A 16331-nucleotide genomic window follows, 5' to 3' on the forward strand; every position below is an offset into this window, starting at 1 on the left:
CATGGAAGTCGCAGGGGGATAAGTCCGGACTGTAGGGCGGATGGTCTAGCTGCTCCCACTTGAACCTGGCAAGTTCCGCGTGTGTGACCCTGAAGACGTGTGGACGTGCGTTATTATGGAGCAGAACCACACCCTCCGTGAGCAGCCCCGGTCGTTCGTCTTCCCCGTAAACGTTCACCATCCGGCGATGAATATCGGCCGGTTTAACACCTTCCGCTGTCAGAAAACGGATAACGCCTCGCTGCTCCTCAACAGTCGAATTTGCCAATGTTAACGCCATCCTGTCCGAACACGCACTGCCGCGTCACTTGGACGGCGCTCTGTATCGGAGCCTCTGCTCTGTCCTGCGCATGCGCGTTCCCCTGCATGCTCCGATGCCGCGTGGCGACTCCAATCGCACCCCTACATATCACGCTACGTTCTCCCATCGCGGCATCGGTATTATATAAACGATTCCGTTGTTACGACGTTTCGTACCTTTTCATTTGATCAACCCTTGTAGTATATTACAATTAAATTAGTGTTCCTCGAAGCTACGAAACATAATGATTTCTTGTTAACTCTACATATTGTAAACGAGGACATTTAGAATTCGGTCACATATAGGATGGCCAATGTCGTGTATTATTCAACAGTCTACCTAAGAAGACTCCGAGCTGAGCATGCGCAGTTCTACGATTGGCAAGCTTCGTGATCTCTGTCTGAACCCACAATTCACACAGTGAACGCGAAGGTTTTCTCAGCTGTATGACGTCATCATTGTTTGTTTTGCAGCGGGGTGCCCAAGAATTTGTAAAGGAAGTATATGCAGTGGCGTATCAAGGGGTGGGCGAAGTGGGGGACCGCCCGGGGCCTCGCGTCTCATGCGGTTAATAAAAAAATGTATTAAATAGAAGTGAGGGGGAAAAAAGATGGAACAGGCTAATTTTTGTAGGCAATCAAAATTAAAACATTCTGTTTTTAGTTGGCTTTAAATTCTAGTTAAACGTTATAATATGTCAAATCAGGGGCGTAACATATATAAAGGGGCCCGGAAAAATTAAAAATTATTGTCATATTTCTCATGTGTAACGTTTTCGCAAAAATTCACGAAATCTTGCGGGGACATTTTTACCCATTTATTCATTTCTAGAATAAAAAGTGATTTGTCTTGTCTTTTCTTCTATCTCTCGACCTTGCACTCCCGATCTTAATATGTTAAGAATAAAGCACTTCCAACTGCCACGAAGCAAGTGTGAGGCATTTAAATGCTTGGGTTGTTTGCAACTCAGGAAGGCAATGGATAATATAAGCAGTTCTTACTTCCTTGCTACAGCTTCATATTTCAGCTCCCGGAAAACAAAGAAAGACATTATTAGAGTGAGTGAAATTATTAAATATAATTTTCTTGAATAATTTATTATATAAATATGATAATTTGCTGACGTATCTCTGAAGATTTTGTATCGAGTCACATTGAGATTTCAAGTTTAAAAACTGGTTTGGGAAATGAATATGTTGCTACACCACTGGGTATATGGGTTGTCATTGTTCTTCTATTTTATTTAAAAACAACTAACTCATATTTTACCTCACAGGGTGGTCCTCAAAGGGTTAAGATTTTCGCCAATATCTATCTCTCTGTCCACCCTATTGCCTCCTGTTAGAAGTAATTTAGTTTTGGAGAAACAACACGAAAAACACATCCTAAGTGGCATCGACGAGGAATTAGATTTATAGTATTTTGCTTCTTATAAATGTCAATACACTAATTCTACCTAATAAAAAAATAATCGTCTCTTAAACAGATTCCAACCTGCGATCTTCAGACAACTGGGCCAGGCCTTTACCACTTTCCCACTTTATCACTCCAACAAACTAACTTGAAATTTTGTCTTAAGGATCGTCAGCAATCTTGCAAATTTTGTTAACATACACTAGTTTATTTTTACAAGCCGGAATAGACTTAAATTCTGCAACTCAGAACTAGACTTCTGTGGTAACTTATTCTGTCCCGTCTACATTACTGTGACAAAACTCACGTATTGTAAATGTGAAGGGGCATTGTTACATGTTGCAAATAATTTCTCATACCATCTTTAGTTCCAGATTTGGCCACAGCCACCGAGCATTTAGTTTCTGGACATATAGTATTACCTCTGTTTCCTTAGCCTGAATACTAGATGCAAGTCATTATAGCACCTGACACGTTTCATGCCTATTGTAATTTTTCGTTATTCCTCAAAGTTGAACTTTTTTGTGTGTGTAGATTGAAATTTTCTTTAAAAAAGTGGTGAAAGTGAAGAGCCTTGAGGGAAGAGTGGCAATTTCGCACCAGTTGTGCGTTTATTTCAATACCATCGGAATGGGCACTGCTTCTAGAAAGAAACCTCGGCTGGACAAGAGAGTATGAATTTCTCTCCATGTTGCAAGTGAAAGCTGTTTTTAAAGTTGATAATTAAGCTTGACACGATTTCTGAAAAATATGGTAATAAGAATTTTCGGATTCCCATGCATTTCTTATGGAGAAAAAACGGGATAACTTCAAGTTACGGGTAATTAAATCGGAGTTTTCGACTTTTTCCTGCGACATATCAAATCTTCAATGTGTCCTCTTTCCGTTCATGTTTTTCTCTACGCCATCGGAAGTTTGGTATTCCAAAGAGAACAAGTAAAACAATACTCCCATAAGCGTAATGCTAAGTTTTCTCCCCCTCCTACGACCATCCAGCGCACAGACCTCTCTTTCCAAAGCTCGCCGCGGAGAACACAAACCGTTCCTCCAGCCCTTAAACATTTGTTTTCATCTCTTAGGTTTCCCAGAGACTGATGTTCAACATGTACCTGTCGTGGGTCTTCTTCTGGAAAGGCCCTGTCCCATCTGAGGAATTCCAGCGCCTCTTCTCCCCCATCAACCTTTCGGTGGACAGCAGCGTGGTGGTTGTGGACCTCCGCTACTCTCTACAGCAGCTCCATAAGGTGAGATACTCCGGGCCTCTACTTCTGGAGCACCTCGGAACCTGGTCGCTGGACAATGGGACATTGCATCTACGAAGGCTCCTGCTGCTTGAGGACAGGACGAACTTTCTTGGAGAGTCGATAGTCGTAGGAATCAAGAATGTTAGTATGCAAGTTAGCTTAACTTGGTGTTGGAAAGACTACGAGGTCTGACAATTAAGTTCGCGAACTGATCCTATGAAAAGTGCTAGATTGCTGAATATCACTACTGTCACCTTGGAAGTACTCCCCTTGGGAATTTATGCACCGACGCCAGCGCCTAGTCAGCCCTTCGAATCAATTTTGGAACTCCTTTTCTGGCATGGCCATCAGAACTGTCCTTGATGTCCTGAATGCCATCAAATGTCTACCTATTTCCTTTATCTTCAGGTAATGGTAAAAGTCATTGAAGGCCAGGACTTTTTCATCAAAAGTGATAACACGACCCAAAACATCGCCTTGCTTCTCCAAAAGGTCTTGGCAAACTTCGACTCTCCATTGCTTTTGTTCATTCGATACCATTTTTCGACACACCTTTTTCCTGTCAATATTTTCAGTTAAGATTTTGCTGTTCCTATGTCGATTATATTACTTGGCCTACTTTGCTTATCACAGTCAGCTTACAATTTTCACGTACAGTACTGTACAATTCGACGAATTTTTTCAATGTTTTCGCTAGTTCTGCTTGTTACTGACCTTCCTGGCCTCACTTCACGAGTAACGTTTTCTCATCCCTCAGAAAAACGTTTAATCCTTTTTCTTCATGACATTATCCCCATAAATTTATACTAACATGTACCTTATCTCACTCCCACTCTTGCCAAGTATAACAAGAAATTTAGTAATGTTTGTTCATCGCTCTCTCGACATTCTCGCGACGGCACACAAAAACATGCAACAACAATAATGAACGCCACTCAGCAAGCCACCGCTGCACAGCGACAGGAACATAACTGTGAGACACTGATATACCAAGGTTATGATACCTTAGGAAGCTGTTTGAATGTACGCGTACTGTGTCAAGTTCGCGAACTTAATTGCCAGACCTCGCAGAATGGGAAGAGGGGGGTGGGGAATGGAATGGTCAGTCGGACCATCTGGAAATTGAAATGGCTCATTTGATTTCAATGGTCAAAGTCAAAGGTTCTTTCAAACCTTACTTTGTACACACACTGGCGTGCTTACACCCTTTCGATTAGGATCCTATAAGAAACCTACATTCCACCCAGTGATGTGCGTCTACGCGTAAACAACGATAGTCTACATTCTACACGTAGGCTATTTTATACACGTAGATTACGTAATCTATGTAAACAACATGGCGAAAGGTGATAACTTAGCAACAAGCGCCGTGGAATTAAAAGAAAATTATACTGCGTATCAGTTGCTGATGTGTTAAGAGAACTTTTCATACTCTTTCTTCCAAATTCGAACAATTTCTCACCTAGAAAGAAACCTAATATAGGAAATATTCTAGTATTTTATGGGCAAAAGAGCACTCTTGCCTCACGACTGCCATCTGTTGTTGTTTTTTGCATACTATTTATCTTCCTCCATAGTTGATAATAGAAGAGAAGAGAAATTTTGTTGTAAATAGGATTCTTGTCATTTCGTTAGGAACCAATACAGTTGAAAATGTCACTTTCCTTTCATGAAACCCTTGAAAATTAATTGTAATGCACTGTAGATCTGTGCTGTAGATTGTCTACGTAGTCTATGTAAACTACAACCAATGTAATCTACGCGTTGATTACGTGTAGACAACGCATGTAGACGTAAACGTATAATCTACGGCACATCACTGATTCCACCTCACATTTCAGCAAACTCTGTATTGATGCATAGATAAAAGGGGCGTATGTATCTAGGGTGCACAATTAGTGTAATTTGAGGCGTAAACGCCTGGATTCGTAGCGCGCTGTGCCAACCATTTCGCCACGAAGGTCAGTACCCCCTCCCCCCCCCCCCCCCGAATTCAAGCTTATTGAACTCTGAACACCCTGCAGATGCCAAATACCTCAGCGGTCATTTGTAGGAGCCAATTTTTTAAAATTCAGTCGGGAAAAAATCCTTTCAGAATTGACCTTCAAACCTTTTTTATCCAACACCACGTACGTACATATTGAAACAATGGTTAATTTAATTAAATCAGGTTATTTTTTTGGAAATAAATCACTCTTTTAATAACTGTAAATAAATAATTTATAGAATAATGTACATAAGGATTTTGTAGATATCAGAAACACCTTTGCTGAAATTACATTACTCTCGTAATCATTTAATGGTAATTATTGGGCTCTAAGATAGGAAAATAAAGGAAATAAAACATATGTACTGATGATGTGAAGCTCATACGAAGTGAAATGTAAACACAGGATTTCTCTTGATTTAAAATTCAATACTTTTATGGGCAAGAATAGCAAACATTTTGTGTAGAAAAATATACAAAATACTAATCATGTTAAACCATAAATAGTGTCAATATCATTAAACTGTAAATAAACATGGCAGCTGATATTTTTCGAACTATCATCAAAGAATCTCCAAAATTCAGCTACAAAGACTATAAAAATATTTAAGTTAATATTTTAAGTTACAATTATAGAGTACATCCAGAATGGTTTAGTTTCACTGAAAGAAAAGTTACTGAAATTATTATTAGTTTCATTAACAAACTCTACAAACAATTCCATAGTAGTTACAGTATCAGAAACGGAAAAATGTATGTTTACGTATACTTTTTATTTGCTTTAATCAAACTGTTCAAATATTTCACAGGGACGTTTACTAGAAAAAGCCTTTGTATAAAAAAAACATATATCTATGTGCATGGTGCTAAAACCATGCAAGCAATTTTAAGCATGTTTTTTTTTTTTTAAAAAAAAAAAAATAGGTTTACATTTTAAAAATCCGATTTAAATCTAAAAAATTAACAAAAATGATTTTTATCCACCCTGATGGAAACCTACAGAGAAATTATCTTTTTGTTAGGTTACTGTCCAAGATTCAGCCGCTGAACACTCCAACAACGAGAACGCACCTGAAGATGAAACCGACTCCAATGCAGATCTAATCGAAATTCTGAAGACCATGGTAGCTCCTCTCAATGCAAGGTAGGTGACTACAAGTACATTTTATATTATTACTACATTTAACAGTAATAGTACCAACAGGCTGATTAGAGACTTCTGCCCTACCACTCTCACGGCATAATTACATTTCAAACATTCCATTCAACTAATTCGTAATTTTTCAGTAAATCCAAATGACACTGAATAGTTTCGATTTTATAAGAACAATAAATACATATATGGTGGTCAAAGAAAGGTCTCCGAAATACACACTACTTCATCCTTAACTACTATGGACGTTGATAACCACACAACCACTATGGAGGGGTCTGTCATCGCTATGTTCTGTTTTTTAATTATGAACTAGCTGTTTTATATTTTTTCATTTCTGACTCGTTTGGCTTGACTTGACATGGGTTTAGAAGAATATTGTGAAGCAGTTTTCAAATATTAAAGAAAATCATTCAAGAATTGCAAGAATGGTTCCCTATTTTTTAAAAAAATCCAAATCCTTAAAATGTCTATATTTTTATGTTGTAAGAGTAAGGTTTTGCAAAAATTGAAAATGATTATGAGTAAAGACCGGAAGTTAAAGAATTTCCACCTTTAAAAATATCACTAATTGTTGTGAATTCTTCCAGTTTTGTACTCATTAGATTTTTGCACTCTTCTGCAACATCTAACCTCTTTTCTCCTGGCACTTCAATCAGCTGCTCCGCCGATTGAAGACTTTCATTGATTCTAAGAGTTTCACCCTCTCTCCATGTTTTTAATTGTCTCTGGCAACACCATAATATGCTAATAAATAATGTTTTTGAAAGAAAATAAGTTGTATTCAATTTTAAAAAAAATATTCTAAAATTTCATTGAAAATGGCAAGAAAGGGGCATTAAAATTTGAAAAAAAGGCAGTAGGGTGCAAAATTGGCAAAATGAAAAAGCTTCTAAAACATTAGCAACAACGTCAAAAATGCTTATCGAGAAAAAATGTATCAATAAATGCAGCAGGGGAACAAAGGCATTTTGCCAAACATCCAGGCTCTAGTTATGAGCCATTTGAAACATAATGTAACAGAAAAACACACGATACTACTATGGTACGTCTGTCAGAACGCTCGCCGAAAATAGAATTCAATAAGATTAGGAAAAACAATGGCAAGGCCTCGTGATCTTGACAGCGTGTAGCCAACACCCCAACTGAAAGGTACGAAGAAGGGTCCACTTGTGGTTGGAAGGGTGCGAGAACCATTGAAACGAATTCCAAACCTATGCGCTAGTGTTGCCACATGTTCACGTGGCTTCACATTCAAGCGATGCATTCATTTTATCGCTAACACGTCATTGCACACAAAAACGTGAAGCGTAACCTTTGATGCGTGCCAGGGCTGCTAATATCGTTTGCTTCTTGGTTTCAGCTACCAGCTGGTGTCCTTCAGCAAGCTAGGATGGAAGAATGATGAGAACGCGTGGCTCCATCTGCTAGGAGCAGTGACGGCAGGAACGGTGGACATTGGACTGGAGAACGTCGTGGTTAATAAGGAGATGTCCAATGACATGTTTTTCTCACTACCCATTGCCGTGGCCATGTAAGAACTTGTTGCTTCAAACCATTTGTATTGTATGTAAAGTAGCTGAATAACCAAAGGGCGAGGTACAATATGGCGCCTGAGCGCACACTTCAGGCAGTAGCCGAGTATCGGACGGCGGTCTGAAGGTACTAGAACATCAGCCGAGTAACGGACGGCGGTCCGTAGGTACCAACTCACGACAGCAGACGGTATCGGTAGACATGCTGCTAGGCTGGAAACACTAATTTTCTTCAAATTTATTATTATTATTCCTTGGGGAGACTTCTACCTAGTCTTACCATAAATACTGGCACAAAGTTTTAAGTAAACTGACACAAAATGCTGAGAGATGTTTTAATATCCTAATAACATTACTGAAATGGATGCATGGCAAATTAAAATCACAAATCAATATTCATAATGGCCGCCCTTAGCACGCACACATTCCGTAAGTCTTTGTGGCCACGCATCAATTGAATTACGCAACACATCGACTGGAAAATGAGAACTGCCTTCAGAAGAGACCGACCGCTTTAAACTTTCAATATTGGGATGTCTCTTCTTACAAGCCATCTCCTGAAGCTTGGACCACAATTTGTAGTCCAAAGGGTATAGGTCCGGACTTGCAGAAGGCCAATCTGAAGTGGAAATGAAGTCTGGAACATTTGCTATGAGGGCACGCTCCATTTCTGTGAAAAAGTTGTAAAAACATCAGCCAAAGTGTATCAGCAGACTGTGCTTGAGAGACTAGTCAAGAATCTCAACAACACTCTCTTCCATGGTCAGAACTGGAGCTTCCAGCAGGATTCAGCCCCAGCAGTAGCGGAGGCAAATGTACCAGACTTAATTTCCACTTCGGATTGGCCTTCTGCAAGTCCAGACCTATATCCTTTGGACTACAAATTGTGGTCCAAGCTTCAGGAGATAGCTTGCAAGAAGAGACATCCCAATATTGAAAGTTTAAAGCGGTCTCTTCTGAAGGGAGTTGCTCATTTTCCAGTCGATGTGTTGCGTAATTCAATTGATGCGTGGCCACAAAGACTTACGGAATGTGTGCGTGCTAAGGGCGGCCATTATGAATATTGATTTGTGATTTTAATTTGCCATGCATCCATTTCAGTAATGTTATTAGGATATTAAAACATCTCTCAGCATTTTGTGTCAGTTTACTTAAAACTTTGTGACAGTATTTATGGTAAGACTAGGTATACTCGACCCACCAGATGAGTGAATACTCAGAACAACAGTTTTCTTATTCTGTTTTTTACATTTTATACAGTTAGTGTACTGAAATAAATAGTTATAATATTTTGTAATTAAGTTTTACACACCTAGTCACGAAGTTTATTTTGTGTGAATTCTCACGTTAAGCAGTATTTTTTGGAATTTTGAAACGGAAACTGTTTTTATGTTTCCTACATTCTTTTTATAATGAGAAATTTCTCTCATTTATTATTATTATATATTATCTTAATAGGGTTAAAATTGAGCCATGCGGTATTTCCTTTAAACAATATTAATTCAAATAATGGCTTGATGCCCTGTATAGTAAGAATCGGTACTATACAAACACTAATTCTAAGGACAATAAGATGAATTGCAAGAAAAAGTGCATGTTATATAAAATGTTATGTAGTAGCAAGGTAAAACAAGGAAAACAGTGTTATATATATATTGTTTGAAAAGAAAGCGGAAGTATAAAAATTGTGGGTGTGGATATCAATGTTCGTAGAATGAGGATGAAAATTTTAATAGGGGTATTCGGGGGAATACGCCCAACTTTTTTTGGCGGTTTATAGCTTCGCTAAATAAAGGAGTGTCGCAAAGAAAAGCATGTCAAATGAAAGCTACATGTTTTGTAATTGTTACCTATAAGTTTTATTACTGTAAGTCTTATAGCAAAAAGAAAACAGAGAGAAATAAACAGATGAACGTCAATTTGGGCAAATCACCCCGTGATAAGGGCAAAATGCCCAATACAAGAAACAATTATTGTAATACTTGACATGACATATTTAAAGGAAAATAATACACAGCATTAACTGGAAGATTATTAGCGTATGTTTCGTAAACAGAACATAATTTGTACAGACAAGCATAGCGTTTCTAACAACATTTATTTTGAATTTACCATACCTTCTTTTACTGTTTACATTTGTGAGAAATTGCATTGCACTTTGGACACATGGACGTGAATTTGATACATATTTCATGCATGCACATACTACAACGAATACACTGGATCCAGTCACATTGCGATCCTTTCTTCGCATAATAATGCCCATGGGCATATTGTACTTAATTTCTGTGGGCATATCACCCCACAGCTACAAGTAGAAAATTGAATCACTGGGTTGGAAACTCTGAGCACCATGCGGCAGTTTCACTCTGCAGATATGTTTCCCTGACTCTTGATCTTTACACCAAATATAATTCAGTTTCTTTCTCTCTTGGGTATATTATTGCACACTGTTAATACAGCAATGTCCAAAATATTATTACCTCAAAAATTGACTTCTTACCTCATGAAATTATACCCTGAATGGCTTCAGATTCTTCTCACAAGCTACAAACCTGCTGCCTCGTCTCACCACGGAGGGCGCTTTCAAACAAGAGTAGCAGAGTTGCCATAACATTTAACCCCGATGGGCATATTCCCCCGAGTGACTCTACATATTCACAATCTGTCCTTTTATCATCTTCATTATCGCTATACTACTAACACATTTTAGTTTATCTTATATTGTACTTTCGAAGGCCTTGAGGAATAAATTTACCGGATTATACGATAGGGGATTTCAAAGGCATTAAAGCGGAGTGGTCGGCAGAGCTCCCTACGACGCCAGGGATCCCGTGTTAGAATCCACGCCTGGCAATGGGTGTCTTTTCTGATTGTCCCTTCACCAATTTCACCATATCATCACTCATCCTCATTTTCGCGATTAGCCAAAAGTGTCAGAAAAGCGAAGTAAAATCAATCAGATCAATCAATCCAATGATTGCATTGCAGATTTTCCATTTGTTGACTGAAGTTAAATATTGTCCACTTCCCTGTATGTATTCCTCTTGGCATGTTAATAGTATATTATACAAGTAATAACAGTAATGAATGATAATGAAAGACATAAGCTTCTGTCCTTTTTTCAAGGAGGAATATATATTTTCGTCGCCCAGAATCATCTGCCCTGAGAGACATATTCCTGGAGCCCTTCAGCCCTATCCTCATAGGATGCGTGACTACAACTGGAGTTCTCCTGGGGGGTACTATGTTCGTTGCCCTGACTATCTCTCGTCATAAGTCGTCAAGGAATCGTCGATGGAGATTGTCGGATGCCCTGCTTTGGGCGGTTGCTCTTCTCTGCATGCAAGGTATTTTGGGCTGTCACTCTGTTCCACATGCCAAATATTTTTTGGTGTCACTTTCCACTGCACTCAAGGTATATTATCTTGTCACCCTTCACTTCACTCAAGGTATGTTGTGTTGTCACTCTCCACTTTACTCAATGCATGTTGTCTTGTCATTCTTCATTGCATAAGGTTTTTTTTATGCTTTTCCTCTTCACTGCATACAGGGTATTTATAGAACTCTCTCTTATGTATGTGCGGACTGCAAAAAGAACTGCAGAACTAGAGCGTTGTAATAGGGCTGGAAACAAGGAAGAAACGAGACGGGTTCTGATAAATTAAAATATGAAATAATGATGAAAATGAAGGGAACTTTCATTGTCTGGATCTCGTGAAAATGCATTTTTATTTGAAGATGTGGCTGATCCAAGTAAGTATTTGAAAGTCATTCAGTGGACTTCAGGCTACAGTTTTGATGTGGCTTTTTGCTTTTACATCACATGCTTACTTTTCTGTGGGTGGATTCGTCTCCAAACTGAAGTGATGTTCCGCTCCCACAGGGAGCCACAGGGAACACAGAGGAGCCTCCTGCAGCATCCTGCTGATCATCGGTCTCTTCTTCACGATGATCATCTACAACTCGTACGCAGCCTTCATCACCTCCGTGCTGTCCGTGAAGGAGTCTTCCATCAAGGACCTCAGAGATCTCCTCAACAGCGACCTTCACTTTGGATACACCAAATCGGGATCGGACGAGGACTTCCTCAGGGTAAGTTTTTAGGGACTTCCAAAGTCAGGATGTCTCTTATGTTCTTGCATTTGTATTTTCTTACTTAGCGTCGCTTTCCTACCAAAATGTCCTAGGTCCATTGAGGGAGTCGGACATTTTGGTGCCAGGACTTTCTGCTGCTGGGGAATATTGGTGACACACACTTTTGTGCCTGGGCATTTTGGTATCAGGACATTATTTGTTTTCCATGTCTATTTAGGACAGCTTCGTAGTGATTCCAAAGTCCGACTGAGACTTTCATCTGACGGCTTCCACCTCCTCTATGCGTACGTCCTACGTACAGTCAACGGCAAAGATAATAGTAGGCAAATTACCCATCATTATTTTCATTGCTTTTTATTCCACACCCTATGTTGTTTTAAGGATTGGGATTCTGTTAATGCAAAGCATATGTTGTCCTCTGCCTATTGATGTTTTTATTTCAACTCATGATCATCGCATTGTGGAAAATAGACTGAATGACAATGATGATGGACAATTCGGATACTATTTCTTTTGCCAATGAGTGTACATGTCTTCAAAATAATCCAGAACTGGTTGAAGATCGTCTGTTGCTTCACTGTAAAATTCTTTCAAAGCTTCAGCTACAACCCCTTCTGGCACCAACGCCAAAGCTGAATCATACTCGTACTGCATTGAAGTGAGAATGCTGCATCATTTCGCATCTTGTCTTCAACCCTTCCGACTGTACTCGGCTTTAGACTTTATTTTCGTACCAAGTGAAAAAAGAAAACTTTCACTTGTATTCCTTGTAGTGTTGCCCACGAGACGAGACTTTGGCCTGTCTCGTCTCGTGGAGTCTCGTGGAAATGCTGTCTCGTCTCGAAAATATTCGTTTGTCTTATGACACATGGTCAATCTCGTCTCGTCTCGAATTTTTAAAAGCCTGTCCCGTCTCGTCCCGTGGGCAACACTAATTCCTTGGAAGACATGACGTTTGAGGCTGTCACGTAAGGATGTCGAATCAACCCTTCCTAATAGAAATAGTATAATACATCATTGGAAAGGGTATGAACCAAGGATTCCAGAAATGTAGGATTTAGGGTGAGGAAACAATTGGGAGAGGAAAAAACGTAATATTAAGTTTGAGAAACCTCCATTATAAATGATACATAATGAGCCTAATTTACGTGCAGATGTAAGACTAAATGCCTAATTGTTATGTTAGACGTTTATTTAGTTAGTGGGTTTAGTTATCTTAGCATAAATAATACATTTACAGTGTATTTATGCTAAGAGAACCAAACCTAACCTAACAACCTAAGCATTCCTCGAGTGACGTCACAAAGCAAGGTTTTTCTAGCGTTGTGCGATAAGGGAGACATGTGAAGTCAAACTCGCCAAGAAACAAAAGATCAACAAAAAGTATAATTACTAGACACACAACAGAAGTGACAATATGACAATAAAATAACGAAAACCCATATATTTTCAATACAAATTGAAGAAAAACAACTTAAATTAACGATAATAAATTGCAGTTATAAAGAAATAGAAACCTCAATATCCAAAAATAAAACGAAAATCATTAATACGGATGAAAACACGAAATAAAGAAAGTTTAATCCTAGTGGAAATTCGCATACATATCCACGTTAAAAACTAAAGTTCGACCTGGCAATACTGTCTGTTTACAACATGGATTTCGATAAAGGAAAGCGACTATGACAAGTAATGAAGTAAAGTTTCTATTATTTCATGGAAATGAAACTTCTAATCGAAAAATGCACAGCGCCAAGTCGATGTGTGAATTACGTGCTATTAGTAAAGAGATATATTTATATTTTTTGGAGCGTATTCAAAATGTAGAGAGTATCTCCAATTTCGTTAATATTTGGTATACTAACTAATTTTGGCCTTCTAATCACGAATCTGTTGTTAAAATGCGGGGTCACGTGTGCAAATGGGGGAAAAAAGCCGATGTAAGTTAAATATTATTTTTAGAGCTGTATCGCATTGTTTTACGAACAAAATTTTAACTAAGCTTGCCTAACAGTAGTATAAAATACCCTATTATAAAATCGATAAATGAGGAGGTGTTTTGACTGAATAGAAATACTTAAAACTAAGGCAAAATGTCTATAAAATTTTATTGTTACTGTGTAAAACCTACGATTTTTTAAAAAAAAAGCTTCCGAGAAAAGAGGACCCCCTCAAATTGATGTGGCTAAACCTGAATTTGCTAAAATTGCTGTTTATAAATTTGTTAAAAATATGGCTTTTCTCGATATTGTTTCGGCATCACTTAAAACTAATCCAAGATGCTTTTAAGAGTTTTTTGATTATACAGTAGTACACTGTAATATAATGTTAAATACTTATTCAAAATATTTTTATATTATTATGTTAATATGTTGACTTGTAACATTCTAAATATTTTAATTTAAGACTAGGCTCAACTTGTTTATCTAATACTAAACACAATATAATATGCAAAACTCTTCTAGAATTGCTCTGTGACTCTTTCATTTCTTACATCATAAACATATGATTTTTCACCTATAAGAATAACACTACATATGGTATCATCAGGGAGTGTATCATGGAATTCACAGATAATTTTAATGTTTGTCCTGTCATTAACCACAACCTGTTTCCTTTTTGAGGTGTTGATGACAAACATGGGTCTCTGTGCTTTCAACAGAGCCATCTATGAACAAATGTCTGAACTCGGTGAACACTTGGGAACAAGTCAACTTTTTTCAATACTACATCATCATTTTAAACTCTCTCTGCCAGCAATAGGGAATGGTAGTAAGCGTTAGACAAAGTACTTTGGAGCTGAATATGCCTTTCTTAAGACGTCGTATATTGCTAAAATATCTTTAATTCACATATTTCTCATACCGCCATATCTTGTTCTATTAGACCTCTTCAAGAAAATCGCCAGTTAGTGAAAACTAATTGAGCACAACAGCAAAAGAGGCTAATAGGGTAAGATACAGTGATATGGGGATATGTGAATTGTCGGTTGAATTGAAACTGGGATATTTTGCATTTTTTTTAATATGATAGCTAAAAAACAGAGATTTTGATTGGCTAATAATTTATACGTGGTGTTTTCTGATTGGTTTAAGTAAGCAAGATTTCTATTAGCTCTATAAATCTATATAAATCAGAGCACAGTGCCGATTTCCTACTTTTGCTAGATTAGCAGAGGAACCGAGGGATAGAACATAGCTCTACCAAGCTCTGCCAAATTATTGATCCACGGAATTACTGACCCACAGAAGCGATACATAGCACACGCTATTGGGTCACTGCCACCGACGTGCCTGTACTAACACGCAATTGAGGAAGGTCGCTGTTTTCCTGTGGATCAATAATTATTCCACCTTCGTGCACGTAAGCCATTGGCATTTTAATTTGCGATAGTTTTATTAAGTATAAAATTTTGATTTGAATCCCGAGAAATCTGATATAATAAACCTAGGATAAAAATTAATAATATTAACATATTAAATATATACAATAATTATATAAAGTACACTGCTGAACCCAATTCATATTTTATATTAAATATAGAGATTTAATTTGAACCCCAAAAATTTTATAACTAATAACAAAAATGCCAAATCAAAAATATTGTAATCAATGCAATAAAAATATATCTAGCCATAATTGGACTAGACACCAAAAAAATTGTAATCCCGACAAATATAGAACTCCAACGAAAATTTGCCCAAAATGTCATAGAAAATATAGTCTGGAATATTTCTTATATAAACATAAAAATAATTGTTCTGCACAGTTTTCTACTTTATCACATCCATCTACATCTTCATCTGGATTAAAAAGAAAACTTGAAACCCCTATTAATTATAAACCTGCAAAGCAGCCACGCTATACACCTATTCATAGTAGTTTTAATAGCGAACTAAGTGATTACCGTTTTATATCAGATCCAAAATGTGATATTGAGAATTTTTTAAACAATATAAATCCTGATATGCAAGCTATTCTAAATGTACAAAATGGCTCTTATAAACTGTCTTTCAAATTATTTGTACAATATAAGAAGCCAAATGGAACGAAATTTACACACCCCCACATAACAGAAACTGTAGTTATATATTCAAATACAAATTTAGACGAAATAATAAGTAGTTTGATAGAGCAATTAATTATTAAACACTCTGAATTTGCCGCAAAAGAATCCGGATGGAGTTTATGTGGAAGTCCACACAAGTTATATATTAATATTTCTAAATTTAACCCACTACAAGGTTCGACATATGTGCCATTACCTGCTAATATTAAAAACAAAAGAGCCGTGGTTAACCTAGAAAATAATGATGAGAAATGCTTTTTGTGGTGTATTTTATCTGCTTTGTATCCAGTTTCAGATAATCCAAAAAGAATAAGTAATTATAAACAACATGAAAATTATTTTGATGATGTTATGGAGGGCTTAGAATATCCAATGTATGTTCAGAATATTGATAAATTTGAAAAAAAGGCCAGAGATATTAATGGTAAACCATTATCTATTAATGTATTTATTTGTTCTACTGGTGCTGGGAATTGCTTGATAGAACCTCTGAGAATTAGTGCACTTGATGACGATTTTGCTGTTCCGATT

General features: G+C 37.5%; 1 protein-coding gene across 1 annotated transcript in view; it reads left to right on the forward strand.

The window, feature by feature from the left end:
• The first annotated feature begins 2802 nt into the window (after positions 1-2802).
• The window catches only part of LOC146003560 (glutamate receptor ionotropic, kainate glr-3-like), a 32239-nt gene continuing 18710 nt past the window's right edge, over positions 2803-16331 (forward strand). The window contains exons 1-5 of the mRNA XM_083141856.1: positions 2803-3099; positions 5968-6089; positions 7462-7632; positions 10763-10983; positions 11520-11728. Coding sequence (XP_082997982.1) covers positions 2809-3099; positions 5968-6089; positions 7462-7632; positions 10763-10983; positions 11520-11728 — 1014 coding nt within the window. The 5' untranslated portion in view covers positions 2803-2808. The remainder of the gene's footprint in view (positions 3100-5967; positions 6090-7461; positions 7633-10762; positions 10984-11519; positions 11729-16331) is intronic.

Source organism: Lepisma saccharinum, chromosome 20 (genome assembly GCF_977018435.1).
Source record: "Lepisma saccharinum chromosome 20, izLepSacc3.1, whole genome shotgun sequence".
NCBI lineage: Eukaryota > Metazoa > Arthropoda > Insecta > Zygentoma > Lepismatidae > Lepisma > Lepisma saccharinum.